Source organism: Anneissia japonica, unplaced genomic scaffold (genome assembly GCF_011630105.1).
Source record: "Anneissia japonica isolate Jap-2015-1 unplaced genomic scaffold, ASM1163010v1 scaffold288153_len396733_cov185, whole genome shotgun sequence".
Taxonomy (NCBI): Eukaryota; Metazoa; Echinodermata; class Crinoidea; order Comatulida; family Comatulidae; genus Anneissia; species Anneissia japonica.
The window spans coordinates 158,585-174,443 of NW_022705851.1; the positions used below are offsets into that span (position 1 = coordinate 158,585).

At 35.7% G+C, this 15,859-nt stretch overlaps 2 protein-coding genes across 2 annotated transcripts; one reads left to right on the plus strand and one right to left on the minus strand.

Moving 5' to 3' along the window:
• Positions 1-5,466: 5,466 nt before the first annotated feature.
• On the plus strand, positions 5,467-11,571 carry LOC117105928 (50S ribosomal protein L1-like; the record flags this gene model as incomplete). Its single annotated transcript, XM_033247234.1, is given in 6 exon segments — positions 5,467-5,695; positions 6,266-6,346; positions 7,865-8,064; positions 8,775-8,901; positions 8,977-9,058; positions 9,648-11,571. Coding segments are annotated over 6 exon segments (868 nt in total), but the record flags the coding sequence as incomplete, so codon positions are not given.
• LOC117105935 (dnaJ homolog subfamily C member 12-like) lies at positions 11,230-15,731 on the minus strand. The gene is made up of 5 exons (XM_033247240.1): positions 15,616-15,731; positions 14,693-14,793; positions 14,329-14,547; positions 13,241-13,337; positions 11,230-12,224 (listed from the first exon to the last, which is right to left on the minus strand). Exons 2-5 carry the CDS (start codon positions 14,768-14,770, stop codon positions 12,151-12,153), a joined length of 468 nt encoding a protein of 155 aa, XP_033103131.1. The 5' UTR covers positions 14,771-14,793; positions 15,616-15,731; the 3' UTR covers positions 11,230-12,150.
• Positions 15,732-15,859: the final 128 nt, after the last annotated feature.

A 15,859-nucleotide genomic window follows, 5' to 3' on the forward strand; every position in this document is an offset into this window, starting at 1 on the left:
TAATTATTGTATTATACTATTTTAAATACGGTACCGTAGTTGCCTATAGAGCCAGAATTTATTGATTTGAAAATTAAGTCAAAATGATATATCATTTTCAAATGCATTTACTGCTGATGAAATAGGGTTATGACATTAGGGAGTTTTCGATGCACGACGTTAACCTTAACTTTAACGTTAGTACCCGACATGCAGCACGATAGCTCCGACCCTTTTGTAAACAAATCGTAATACGCATGCGCAAACCCGTAACTAACGCACGTCGAGCACGTAAAATCCTGAAATTAACGTACCCGCAAACGCAAGATGAATAAATTATGACGTCATCCGTTAAAGTTCAGGTTACCGTCGTGCATCGAAAACTCCCTAATATGAGCAACGCGGCGGATTCTCGTGCCGACAGGCTGTCAGAGGACCTTATTTATTGATTAATCTATGATTTACAAAATACTGCACTAATCAACGAAAATATTGAGAGTAGCCATACGTATGGACAATAGAAATGATGATTACGATGATCGTGATGAGATTGAGGATGACTATGACGATGATGGTTACGCGTCGACGTTGATGATGATGATGATAATGATGAAGACAATACGTTGATTACAACATAAATGATTAAGATGATATTGTCTATAATAATGAAAATGATGGTCGTGATGATGATGATGATGATGATGATGATTATGACGATGATGGTTACGACGTCGATGATGATAATGAAGACAATACGTTGATTACAACATAAATGATTAAGATGATATTGACTATAATAATGAAAATGATCGTCGTGATGATGATGATGATAATAATATAATAAAAATGATTACGATGATGTTGATGATTATACTAAAGATGAGGATGCATTGATAATATCGAGTACATGATGATAATCTTCTATACAAAAAAAGGGCACGGTCGATTGCCAGTTAATCACTTTTTAAGTTAAAATCCCTCACAAAGATACACACCTCCCACCTTGGCTCATTTATATACGAAAACACCTTGTGTCATATTGGGACTATTACCCCTGGCAGGGGACTCTTTACTTGCACGGGTTTCTATCAAATTATCCCTTTTAAATTAGAATCCTATAATTAACACAAAATTTTATTACCGTATCTTTTAATATAAAAATTTCCCAACAAATTACATTTTCCACGACCGGGGTAACGGTGGGGAGGTCACAACGTTCGGGTGTGGACCCCTTGTCGGGGAGCCTGGACCCCTCCCAGACCTAAAATGATGAAGAGGATGAAAGACAATGATGATGAGAATGACAATTAAAGTTAGGCCTATGATAATGGTAATTATGATGATGTTTACGAAGGTGACAAAAATGACGACGACGATGATGATGTCATCAGTGGCGTATCTAGAAGGTGCGGTGGGGGGGGGGGGGGGGGGGGGCACACACGCGCCCTCCCAAAAATTAGTTTTCCTCCTTTCGCCCCAAGCAGATAAAAATCACCTACATCACCTGTTTTTGCCCCTCAACTGATCATCAAGAACCCCATCCCCCACCCCCGTTTCAAGAATTCTAGATACGCCCACTGGATGTCATGCGATTTCATTATTGCATAACTGACTTTGATGACGATGTCCAGACGATAACCTTGACAATGAAGATTATGTGGATGTGGATTTTCATTGCGCTCTCTTACAGTTCACACAAATGTATTTTTTCCTACATTTCCATATATTGAAATAAAAAAATCCCAGCCTGTGGTGATTGGCTGCGGTAGGATTGCGCGTAGCCTCAACTGCGTATTACGGTCTCACTGACCATTAATTAAAACTGTATAGGCATAATCAAACCATAGAAATATAAGAAGAATAGCTACGGTATATGATTCAAACACAAATATTTTGGCAAATTTTGGTTACAATAATGTTAGCAAATTAAATTCTGTTTGTCAAAAGATATAGCCTAACAATCGGTAATGGAACTCAGGAACTATAATCACTATGATAATAATATCACATCCACAGGGAATAGTAAAATTACTAGTTTCATTCTTGTCTCGTTTTCCAGGAATTCAATTAACCTGGTTTCCTCGGGAAACAGGGCGATCCAATGTTCCTAGAACTGAAATTAAACTTTTTAATCTAGATCTACAATATTGTACTATAATTTTCGAGTGTGACACTTCAGCCTAGAAAGCTCAACTAAAGGAACCGATCATTACAAAAATGAACATATAGGAGGCCCACTCAGAAATCAGTATTATATTTGGGCCAAATAGTTGCATATCAATCATTGACTAAATACATTACATTAATGTAAAACAGCTGATACCTTAAATTAATCCCGATGACATGCTTGTAATAGCATTTTGCACGAGCGTTTGTTATGACTCAGCAAACAATTACCGTACTGTTTACCGATGTGCTTCGGTCGGCCTATTAAACGTCACTATTGCAACAACAATTTAACTTCGCTAAACGATAGATGGCGCACTTCAAATGTTACAGAGTAAACAAGAGTTAGTTCCAGTGTGCATGTGTTATAGAGAGGCCTAGGCCCTAGACACATTTGGAATTAAATTCGTTAATGTGTCCTAAACCGGCTATTTTGTATCACATGTTAATGCATAAGGTAGGCTTGAGTAGATATACGTATCTGCTGTTAGTTGTATATATAGCCGGTACATCATAAAACCCAAAATAATGAACGGCAGCCTAGCTAGGCCCTGCGCGCATGAGAATTTCGCTACTTTCTCCTCAAAACCCGGGCGTAGCTTTGTTCAAACCGGGGCTGCTGATTGCGGTGAAAGCCATCTAGGGCCTAGCATAGGCCTACCCACAGCAGGATATTTTTCTACTTTAGCCTGCAGTATGGTACGGCCGTCCAGAGGCAAAACAACGTAACTGACAATTTTGTTGATTTTGAGATAATATAATTTGGGAGTATATTATTATTAAACACTTCTGAATAACTTGGGATAATTTCACTATTCAGGTCTCAAGAGTGAGTCGTTTCAGAGACCAAGATCTACCTTTAATTTAAGCATCACTTAAAATCTACTGATTTTCCATGGTAAAACAATGTAACTGCAAGATTACTGGGCAAAACAATGTACCTACGATGTAGATATGTTGTTTATTTATTGCCAAGGGGGGGTGGTGCCCCGACGAAGGGTCAAATTTCCCTGACGAAAGCAAAGTGGGCATGGTCGAGCTTCGACTAAAAAAGGTCCCGAAAGTGGTCCTGGGGGTGAAGCCCCCGAAAATTTTGACAATTTAGGGGTCTCAAAGACTTATTTCATCGATTTTAAAGTCTACTAATATGTAAAAAACACATATAATTTTTTTTCCTCCCCGACGGGGAGGCCAGCCCTGGCCCCCCTCCCGCTGGCGCCACCCCTGGGAATGGCCAAGTTGCCGTGGCGTATCTAAGGGGTGTGTGAGATAGTTTATGTTTTGTTACAGAGAATAATTTTGAGAATATTTAAATATAACATACTGTAGTTTAAAAAATGTTTTTTGTATTTAACTTTCTCGATGAAATGATAAATTTTTTGGCCCAATTTAATTGAAACTTGGAGCTGAGTTCAGTTGAATTTTTAGGGTTGATTATTCGCTAAGGACTTAAAATAGGGGTGTTTAAACATCTGGACTCTGTTCACTTTAAAGAACCCATTGCATATTTCGGAAGAATAGGGGGTTACCTTGATGATTCTGTGGTTCATTTCATCCCCTGTTGTGGAATGGATGCCAGTCAATTCGAGCGGATGTCAGTTCGAGCGGATGCCAGTTCGAGCGGATGCCAATTCGAGCGGATGCATTTAGTGCGAACTATAACAAGGGCGAATTTATCGTCGCCGTATTCTTGTATTTGTTTGTTTTCAATGCAAAAAAATGCTCTGATTACTAAGGTTCTGAAAGGTTTTTAGTACTTTTTGATAATTACTCCATGTTTGAATTACAGTCTTAGCAACTCCGACTACCAAGATGGCCGCTAACAAGTTAAAACTACAATAGAATTGCGCACTTTTCAGCTTCAAAAAGAAGAAAGTGCATGTTTTACTAGAGTGCACGAGAAGCACACACACAAGACGAGTGACCATTATTTTTTCCACGGTAAACAAAGTGGGGTGGCTAGCCACCCTATTCACCACCCCTCCCCCTCCCCTTCCCCAGATCTGCCACTGGTTGGGGTTCTATATTTAAAAAAGCAAATTATATTTGTAATTGAGTTATGCTACTCACTTATCTATTCTGGAACTGTTGTGAGCCCCCTTTCCCTTTGAAAATGTCGAATTTTTAGCTCAAATTATATTTGTAATTGAGTTACTGTATGCTACTCACTTATCTATTCTGGAACTGTTGTGTTCCCCCTTCCCCTTTGAAAATGTCAAATTTTTAGCTCAAAGATAGGAAATTTTGAAGAAATTCGTATATAACTCGCACAGGTTGTTGTTCGCACAAGTGGATCTTCTTCCGCTCAAACTAGCATCCGCTCGAAAAAAATTCCGCTCTAATTGGCCTTCGCTCGAAGTGGCATCCACTCGAATTGACTGGTTCCCTGTGGAATGATTAAGGAACAATGAAGCTACTGTACTATAAGTGCCTCTCTACTGTACAGTACGTAGGTAGTCACAGACCACCCCCATACGCGCAATTCGGCACAATGATACTGCAAGTTGGTTATCCTACTTTTACCATACCTCCTGTATGTTAAAGCAAAATGTCTAACATCAAATTTGTCAAACTTGGCATCTCTATGCATTGCCTACATAATACGTCTTTGTAGTCATAGTTCCTGCCCTCAGCAATTAGAAAACAGATCACAGAATATAGAACTTTAATTGACTGGTTCTTTAAGCACCCTGGAATGAGTCTGATCAAATGTAGCCTTACACATCTAGATGTGTATAAGAGACAGGTATATATTGTTTGTTATTATGATAATTGTATTAAAACGAAAAAGAACACTGAAATAAATTAGTCGTTTCTCAAATTATCTTCGGGGTGGTTTGTATTTATTTTTTTGTTCTTTAACTTTTCTAGCACGGTTCCCCAAAGTTCCCAATATTACATCATACATCAATACAATAAAAATTATATCAGTAGTATCTACTGAATAGACACTCTTCTAAATACGTAATCTGGTGCATGGCTTTCTTTTTTGTTGTAACCTACAGTAGTTGTAAAATGGTGGATATATGTTGTATCGTAGTGATGATGCAGTACATTGAATTTTGTTCAGGATGTTAAGTACATGTGTCCCACTTTTGAACATAATAATGTCCCACATTTTGGGGTTGGAATGCCTGCAAAGGTATATTAAAATTGTTGATTTAGTCTTGTCATAGAATTTCCAATACTTAAATTATTTTTGTTAACAATCAGAAGCTCAGTGTGCAATATTAAATAAATATTGATTCTATTCTATTACAAACATTTTTTCTCCATAGTTAATAATTGGCCATGACCTTTGTCGCTAATTTCCTCCCCCAGAGCAAGTGAAGAAAGTGAAATCAAAGAACTTCCTCGAGGATTGGAGGGGTGGGAGCCTGTGGACGATGTTTATCGTATCAGTCGTTATCCAATCAAAGCTCGGCCCCTAAGCGAATGCATTGATGAATTGAGATCACAAGATAAATGGGCATATTGTCGAAAACCAGAATTGTATAGCGACAGAACAGTGAATTTGAGTCTGCTTTTGGATTTGGTAATAGAGAAGAAGGTACAAGTAGAAAATTTATTTTTCCCCATATTTATTTTTTTACATTCAACAACAGCTGGCTGGAATATGAAATGCAATGCTTCATCTCATTTGGAAGCTGAAATTGTGAAGTTCTTTTGGGTCACAAGAAAAAATGATTTTTGAAAATTACTTGAAGGAGCTTGGGATGCTACATTAACCATAGCTAGGTATACAGTTATATTATACATTTATCTGTCAAACTCAACAATGTTTGATTAAACTAATGAAGTAAAGTCACGAGTTCCAACAAACATGTAAAGACACAGCATTTGTTTCCCTCACCAGATTTATCTGAAATAATCTGATCAGACATTGTTAGACTCAAAAATGTTTGAATAGACTTTATGTGATGAAGTAGAACATTGTCCACTTTCCAACAAACTTGCGTAAAGTCACAAAATTTGTTTGATTATCTGAAATAAGCATACACTATAAAACTGGAAGTGCATACTGCTTAAGTCTAATTAGAAAAATCATAGAAGTAATGTACAGTGTTACACTACAGTATCGTACTATGCTAAATTGAGGATTGATCATTTTGTCTTACAGAAAAAAGTGGATCCGTTCCAAGGCATGGTCATACTGCCCCACAAATTTAAAGAATATAATAAAGTATTATGCTTTGCAGAGGTGAGCATTGACTTATAGTAATAATAATCATTATTCGAGGCGCTTAGAAACCTTGTTTATTTGCGCCTTATAAATTGACATATTATTTATTTATTTATTATTATTACTAACGTTAATAATATCAAATGACTTGGATGAAGTGAATTTGCACTTTACAAAATCACTTTCTCAGTTATGAATAAAAACATAATTAATAGGACATACAATAAACAACCTCCTCTACTTCCTTGGGGGATTCCCAGTTATGCATAAACATTCAGCATCCAGGTACCTCCTTATTACTCATGGGTAACCAGGGAAACAAACAGAGATTAAAGTGGTCTGTCCAAAAACATGACACAATAAAATGTTTGTTTTTACATGACCAACATTCCCTAGGATGATTTTCTGTGTCAAGTGTGAAGACACATTCAGAATAAAGCAAACCTAATTTAAATATGATTCAAGATTTCAAACAGAACATGATTGCTTGTTAAATTAGGAATCTTATCTTTAATTAAACTCATCTTCTTTTCTATTAAAATCAAACAGCTGAAGTATTAAGGGAATGCTTCTAATTTGCATAATTTTCTCTAGGGGAATTTAAAATGACTTTTTGAATGTGTTAAAAAACATCATCAATAAATAAAGTGTTACTTGGCAAGTTTGAGTATTTGGCTGGTGCGAGAGATTTAAAAAAACCACATTCGCTAAGATCCCTGGTTCCTTTAAAGTAAAGAGAGAGGAGAGGGAATTACATTATGCGTTACAAAAATAAGGTCTCGTAATCTCAAAAGTATAGCAGTATAGTAAGATATACATTTTTAAATAATTAAATGTTCAATTGAACAAAATTAAAATGTCTTAAAATTGAAAAATAAAATGTCTTAAAATAAAAAAATTGAATACCAAGACACGATTCAACTCACGACCTTTGGTTCAATAGAACACATCGTTAAGCGACCACGTCATCTATATGACGTGTCCTATTAGTTGTATTAGCAGTATGTATAGTCCATGGTATTGGTGGCGCACTTCATAAAAAAAAGGTCTATTAATCAATCAGCAGCGTACCCTAGAGCTGCTTATTGGAGCTAAAAATAATTAGAGAGCTACAGTATACGTGGTGATAAATCAAACATATCTTTAGATCTTACACATCATGTCTTGAATATTTACCATGCATTATCATAATAAATCACATGTTGTAAATGTTTCTTAGTATGAACCCTATTCATATTATCCTTTTGGTTAAATGAACTTACTGCAAATAAGTAATCATATTAAAAGTAAACCATTATTATGATGAAATAAGTCTTGAAGTTTTGCATGGCAAATTAACATTAATAAATAATAGGTTTTCAGTACACCCTGCGGCGTGTGCTACAAATCTCAATTGATGTTATCTCGTAATTATTATTGTAATTGTTTGGATGTAATGTGCCAACGTTTCGGTTAGTGTACTCTAACTGTCTTTAGGGGAAGAAAATGATAATTATTATTATAATTAATATCTTCATAACCTTCTACATGCTATAGGATGACCAGGCAACTGAAGCACTGAAAAGTGGTGCCCACAAGATTGGTGATAAAAGCACCGTCGATAAAATCATGGAAAGAGAATTTAAAGATTTTGACTACGTAGTGGCAACTCCTTCATCGATGGCAATCCTAATGCCACTGAAAAGCAGGCTGAGAAAAAGGTTTCCAAATCCAAAAAGAGGTAAGACTAAACAGAGGTAAATAATGAATCAGTTAAAATTTCATTTCGGTATCACCTATTTTTTTGTGCAATTTTATAAGACTGACTAAATTTAAGTTTTCCAATTTTTGTTTACTATTATGTTGAGCCCAAAGTAATCAATCAGTTAAAATTTCATTTTTGTATCATCTATTTTTTGTGCAATACAATCAAATTTTAATTTAGAGCCCATAGTACAAAGTGTGATGTTTCAGAAGGCTATTTTCAAGCTTTAATTAATAAAAATAATGAATTTTGCCACATTTTTATTAAGCAGCATGTAAAGCAGGGATGGGCCCCACAAGCAAGCTAGAATCTCCTGGAAAATAACCAACCTCCCGCAAATTCATAATATTTGCATGTTGTTACTATTTTATTATCAATTGCCTCACGAAAATCAGTGCCGATGGCTAAAAATTGTATCCTAGAGCCGCCACTGGGTGCAAAGGTATTGAAGATCAATTTAATAGATCACAATGGGATAAAACATGGGATGGTCATTTACATAGTGCAGGCTATTTGGAAGGCCAAGTGGTACCACTACCTACAGCAATAATATCGGCGTTGGTTCGAACGGCATTCTTGCCTATAGTTCTGGTGGTGGAACAAGTCTTCTCAGATAAGGACTGTAGGCCCAGTGTACTGTAAAGAACCCAGTACACATTTCAAGAGGAGTAGGGGATTACCCTGGTGTAATGGTCCATACAGCCCCTGTTGTGGACAGACAAAGATAGCTGGTACTGGTTTACCGGGTAGCACAGACATGAAGAGACCCTTAGGGGATAAGAAAGTTACTCTGCGAGCTAGTCCACACCTCGAGCGCTTGGAGACTTTGGTATGAAGCGCTATATAAATCCAACCACATTATTAAACATTTTATTGTTTGATTTCTTTTTCTTTCTGGTTTCAGTTAAGTCTAAGTAATTCTCAGTTAGAAGAAAATGTCAAGACATTAATAGAAGCTATATGTAAACACAAGCCACCAACAGCTGGTAAGATCTCAAAAGTCAGAGTAGCTTTGTAGTAACTTGTTAATCCTGTTTATCACCTCATAACCTCTCAAGAATACAAAAATTAAAACCTGAACATTCAGAATCTGCAATTTAATAGCAAGGGCCATGAAAATATATAATTTACAAACACAAGTTTACATTTATGACTGCACGCTAAGTTATGTTCCACTGTAAATCACTGTTGTATTGTCAGGGCTTAGGATAACATTCCCTTGTATTAATTTACTGTATGTCAACATGTGATATTTTAGACCATTTTTTAACACTTGCCAAGTTAGTTACTGATTTTATAGTGATAACTAATGATCTTAATTGGTTGGTGTGCTTTACAGTGGCAGGTCTTTTCAATTTCCTTGCTAAAACTGGTCTAGAAAGTGTGCCTCCCCCGTCCTGCCTTATCTGCTCCAAAAGCCTTAGGACCTTTTTTTTTGCTTTATAACATTACATAAAACAAAGAAATAAATGAATAAAAATTCATTACTCAAATCCTGGTTATCCTATTTCAAAAGTATAGTACTTATAGCCAAATTTTAGAGAAATACTGCAGTTTTTCCTTCTTGTTTTTCAGGTCCTCTTATTAGGAAAGCAACGATCAATGCATTTTTATTGGATGGGCATCCATTTGAATTCCAGTCCTATGTTCCTGTTCCCACGGAAGATGATAAATTCCAGTATGAACTACACATGATGGAGGAACAACTTCAGAAAAAGTTGTAGAGCTTCATCTTACCAATTGCTATTTTCTCCTATTAGAACTCCCTCCATTTTAACTGTTAACTATTGTTTCAAAATACATTTGGCCTTCTACTCAAAACAAATGAGATCCACTTGGAATTCTGCTCCTGGGTAGGTATTGTTCCTATGACCCAGGCCCATTGCCAAGGGTAACATATACGTTCTGCATTGGTTACATTTGACTAAATGCTATTAATATTTCTAATATAATATTTGTTTCATAGCAATTAAACAATGAGCTCTCTTGGTGAAATAAAAATTCTGAAAGAATTTCATCTGGTTCTATATACTAGAAAAATTAATTGTTGAATAAATATTCTATAAAAAAACTGCCATGTTTTTGTTTCCACTACAGTACAAAATTCCTGTATATTGAAAGAATTTTTTAGCATATTTAAATTGCATTCTGGTACTCACTGTATTGAATTATGAAAGGTATGAAAACTGTATTGATACTACTGTATTGGATTGGATTGGATTACTTTGGTGAGAAACGCCAAGAATGAACCACAAATGTCTAAAGACTTATTTGCAGTGGGATACTTATGCCCAAGAATGTACACCGGGAGACAGTTATTGATTTTTACAATAGGAGATAATCCCCAGCTTTTCTCCAGAGAGTGTACTGCATCTTTTATATTGCACACAGGACTAATGGCGTGAACGGCTGCATTTCAGATCTCTGCTGTTCAGCGCATATACAGATGCTATCACCAATAAGTTGCTTCCCTTTTGTTAGCGACTCTACTGAGAACTTTACCCTATGTATACGAAAACTTTAACAAACTATTTCTTGTAAATTTTATGTGATCCGCATTTTAAAATACCATCTCACTGATGGAAGTCCACACGAATGCAAGAAATATCCGAGTACCTAAAATATCACTGTATTAGCGCTAAATAAATCTGTTAAACATTTTAATTAGCATACAGGACAAACCCACAAACTCAAGCCACAAAATACAGTGAATTAAACAATTGATTAAAATGATATATTATTTTATTTGAATAATGATTACATACACCGTACACAAAGATTAAATAACTAGCTTTTCATTCTCAAGTGTGCATGTTTAATTAATCTTAAATTATGATTTCTAAAATTAATTTGATTAATAATTTTACAGTATTAATTCCATTTCAAATTAACTCTTGGTTAATGTGATGTAGGTGATAAAACTGCACTCAGTGCTCAGTGGACTAGATATAAAAATTTATTGCTGAAGCTACAGCTTACTGCGTGCAGATGTCATTGTCAACAGGCGAACAAGAATAATAACGTTAATTCACAGCAAACTCTGGGGTAATAAAATCCCTCATTTAATCCACAGAGTGCAATCTTGTAACCTTTACTGTATTATCATATTTTGTTCTAGATATGGTGAGATTTACAATAAAAACACGAACAGAAGTGATGGCAGTTATTGGATTATTTAATAGCTGTCTCATTACGCGATAACCATTTGATACGACTGATGATTTTAAGAGTTAGAAAAAAAAATGCACTTAGCCATTCACTCTAACAAAAACAAAGGATTATAAATTATCAATACAAATCATTATTTACATATTTTGAATGTTTTAAAAAACCTTGCACCTTAACATTTACAAAACAAAAAGAAGGTAGGATTACATAATACAAAAATATTTACATACAAGCCACCTCTGTTGGCCATAACTGTTTGGATCAAGAAAATATACAAACATCTTCGGGTATAATATGTTATAAAACATCTCTAAACAGCTTAAAAATAAGTAAGTGGTGGAGTTGTCAAAAAAAAAATTGAATCAATAAACTATGGCTGTACAATAAGCAAACTTATATTGATGTAAAGAGTGACAGAATCAAGGTATATAAACAAATAAGTTAAATGTAATATGTAGTTGAATGCCATGGTGTCATTCGGCTAAAACTATAAAGTTAATTCTTATGGGTCTAAAAATTCAGAATAATGGCATTAGTCATATTGAAATAGCATTACAGTACCCGCTGCAATTTTGGAAATCAGATTCCACACTAATTGCAAGCTCAGTGGTCTAGTGGTTATGACACCAGGTTAGTTACCAGGAGGTCGTAGGTTCATTCCCAACCAAATCACAGATTTTTCTGCAAGTACTTGGGAATGTACAGAGAATTCAGTACGATATACCAGGTAGGGCAAAACATCACTCGTATATAAGCCATATGACTCTTGTTATTATACCATGACCTTTGACATAGACATTTGCACTGGAAACTACGAAAGGATTAAGACAGTCACCAAATAAATGCAGAATACCAACACTCTGAATTATCTATTTTTTTACTGTTACTATTTTCCATATAACCATAATTTTCAAATATCATAATTTCTAAATTTGTTTATTATATCACTTTGTGGCTGTCGTTTCCATTCTGCAAAACTTGAAGCTGTGGAAGAACAGTGAGATCTGATATTATATCAACATGAAATAGTTATTCATGATGATAAGTAGTGATAACATGAGATTAGGTGAGGTATGAGAATAAGGCAAAACAATATGAGATCATGTGAGGTAAAATAGGATTTATTAGAAATAATGTGAGATATTTAACACCAAAATATACTGTGAGCTTAACAGACATTTTTTTTAAGTTCCTTCCTGTGTGCCAAAACAAGTTTACATATACAAACATACTTTTTTTGAAATTTTATCTAGTAATATATCTTCAAAATGATGTATCTAATAAATTGGCCAGAAAATATTAGGAGGCAAGTAAATTCATTGACGGCACTGGGATAGCACTTTATATGGACTACTCCAAGTGCCAGTCATCTCGTCTGCTTTTTGCATTAATCGGTATTTGTTCAAAGGGCGCCCCCACTTGTACCGCTTGAGTGTACTACTGGCAACATAACACAACAAACATACATACGTCATTTGTACGTTATTGTCTAGGTGTATTTTCCGCGAACTACCAGACATTGAATGTGTGGTTCTACAATATATGACAAAGAAGTTATAAATGCTGGAATGGAATGTTACCCCCATTTTGACAAGTCAAGTCCCTGGCGCCCTCAGCAACACCTGTGGGCAAGTATACTTGTCGCTGGCAGCCAACGTCTTAAGATTAATATCAGATAATGTGAGGTTACCGTTAATATAAGACAATGCAAGGTTAATTTATGAGATAATGTGAGATTAATGAAAGTTAAAAACTTAAAAGCAATGTTAATGGGTTTGTCCTTTCATAAATATTTACTTCTTCTGATGTTTTTTTATTTTGTTTGCTAGCACCCAACTTTTTTTTTTTTTAAACTTGTAACCATAGTGGACTCAGTCTTGTATGAGAGGTTCACTGAAAACTGTTTTTTAGTCATGACAACATTTTTAGGCAAAATTCTAGAATTGAAAGATGGGCGCATAACCTACAAAAATACAATTCCTCCTCTTTATTAAACTTACCTTGGTTGTTCCCATATTTTGCATCATCTTCTTCTACATCTTTGGTGGTATCTTCAATCATTGGGTCTGTCTTTACTTTCATTGACCAATGCATTGACTGAAAGAAGAAATGAATGATTGTAATGAACTGAAAAGTTCAGTGACATACCTATGTGCTCTCACTGGGCCAGGGTCCCTGCATCTAAAGCTCTGCCCAGACCATTTGATTTGACAAAAAAACATGTGACATGCCTAAATATTGTCATAATGACATCGCATCATGACCATATATAGGCACATCATGACTATATATGGGCATATCATGACTATATATAGGCACATCATGACTATATATGGGCATATCATGACTATATAAGGGTATATCATGATGGGCATGTCATGACTATATATGGGCACATCATGACTATATATGGGCACATCATGACTATATATGGGCATGTCTTGACTATATATGGGCATGTCTTGACTATATATGGGCATGTCATGACTATATATGGGCACATCATGACTATATAATAATGGGCACATCATGACTATATATGGGCACATCATGACTATATATGGGCATGTCATGACTATATATGGGCACATCATGACTATATATGGGCATATCATGACTATATATGGGCACATCATGACTATATATGGGCATACAACATTTATTTGTCCAATAAAATTTGATTAGTGTGGACAGAGCTTAAGAGGCTCCATGATTTTACTGTGGAATTTTTTGTCTGGACCATTTTTGAACCCGAAAAATCGGATGAGTTAGATCATTTGGCGCAGCGGGAACGGTTTGGTTTCCCTGCCCCGAGGTCAGGGTTTCAATCCCTCGCTGTGCATTTCACTTCTGTCCTTGGGCAAGGCACTTTATCTGCATTGCTTCTCTCCATCAAGGAGTATAAGTGTGTACTAGGGTTAAATGCCAAAATGCACTGATATAGCTGCTGCAACATTATGGAATACTCCCCCAGGGAGCTTAAATATGTGTTCCATAGGCATTAAATCCAACGACCGGGGTATATGATGTGAAGGGCATAGAGGGCTTAACAATATGCGCTATACAAGTCTATAGTAGGCCTACTTACTGTTTTAACAGAATCTTTTAGGCGAGACCATTCTTCGTAAGGTATATGCAATCCGGAGGACAGCCACATGTCGTACTCTTTGCGTTTCTCTTCATTGACGAGAATATCCCGTGCTCGCTGAATCTTGCTAAATTCTTGCGCAGCGATCATGTCATCTGGGTTTTTGTCTGGATGATATTTTAATGCTTTTATCTTGTATTCAGTGTTGATCTGCTCAACCTTAATAACAATATTTAAAAACTTTGCTTAAGTAAATAAAATAATTTACTAAACACTCATAAAATAAACAATAATCAATATTTATACAGCAACTTAAAGATGCTTAACAACGGAAATGTATAAATATAAACTGACCTATACTTACTGTTGATAGTGGATTGCAACCTAGTACTTGATAAAATGTTTCTTCCTTTCTTGGATCATACTGTAGAATAGCATCCATCCTTCAGCAAATGAGATGAAAACCTATCAAAGGTACAATATTTCTCATACCATAAGCAATCCTAATTTTTACATCTCATAATAAACTAATAATGATATTATATAGTGCACATATTTACAAAAATAGCTCCAAATAGCTTGAGATTTAGATAATAACTTTTACCAGGAAAAAAATCCAAAAACATAACCCGCGTTGTCGCGTTGTCAATGACAGGTTGGCACACCATTTGTACAGTACACATACATTCATCAATTTGATTCTGCACTCATGGACGCGATTAAATATTTTCCCGAGCTCTGACTGGCTGCACATTACTGCACTTCGCAAGAAGTAGAAACTGTTCGAACTCCAAAATGCGCCAACAAAGCAAATCACCACAACCGAAAAAGCTAACATCTGGTAGGGTGTATGCATACGGTCAAACGCTTGCATTTCCCGAGAATAAATTTGGCTAGGGCTAGTGGAAAATCAGCTAGGCCTACAATCACTCGGCCATTCGACTTGCCTGACAGATAGGGAAACTTGCCACATTTGACATGGCATAATACAGCGATGCAGAATACATGGGTATCCTACTAATAAAAAACAGGCCAATGGGGACTTAGCAACAGCTAGCCTAGGCCTTATCTCCCTTTGGATCAGTCTCAGCACGGCTCTAGCCTACCTGGCCTTGCTTGGTCTTCTTTATGGTCTAGCCAGGCCTATCTAGAAAGCAAGGGGCCTAGGCTAGGGGCCTAGACTCCTAAGCCTAAATAAAGCTACGAACTTACACTGAAGAAACTACTATGAAAGACAATTATAAATGCCTATATGAATGATGGAAGCTAACCAAGCATTGATCTTACCAAAGCTCATATAAAAGCCTATACTGTATACAACAATTTGATTTTATTATATATAGGCCTAATCTCTTGTTTGTACAGAATTCCCTCCCTGACGTACAGTCGTTGTCGTCTGAAATTGCATGTATCATTCAATTTTTGAAATAACAATATATAATAAATTATATACAAAGCTTACATAAACTATATGCCTAAACTAATAAAATTTATACACAAAATATATTTATAAATATACAGTTATTTAATT

Bases quoted from the DNA above. Each gene is read 5' to 3' on its own strand.
- LOC117105935 (XM_033247240.1), bottom strand. From the start codon at position 14,770: ATGGATGCTATTCTACAGTATGATCCAAGAAAGGAAGAAACATTTTAT. The intron at 14,548-14,692 runs GTAAGTATAGGT...ATTGTTATTAAG, and splicing joins GTTGCAATCCACTATCAACA to GTTGAGCAGATCAACACTGA. The intron at 13,338-14,328 runs GTAAGTAGGCCT...TTCTTCTTTCAG, and splicing joins TAAAAGATTCTGTTAAAACA to TCAATGCATTGGTCAATGAA.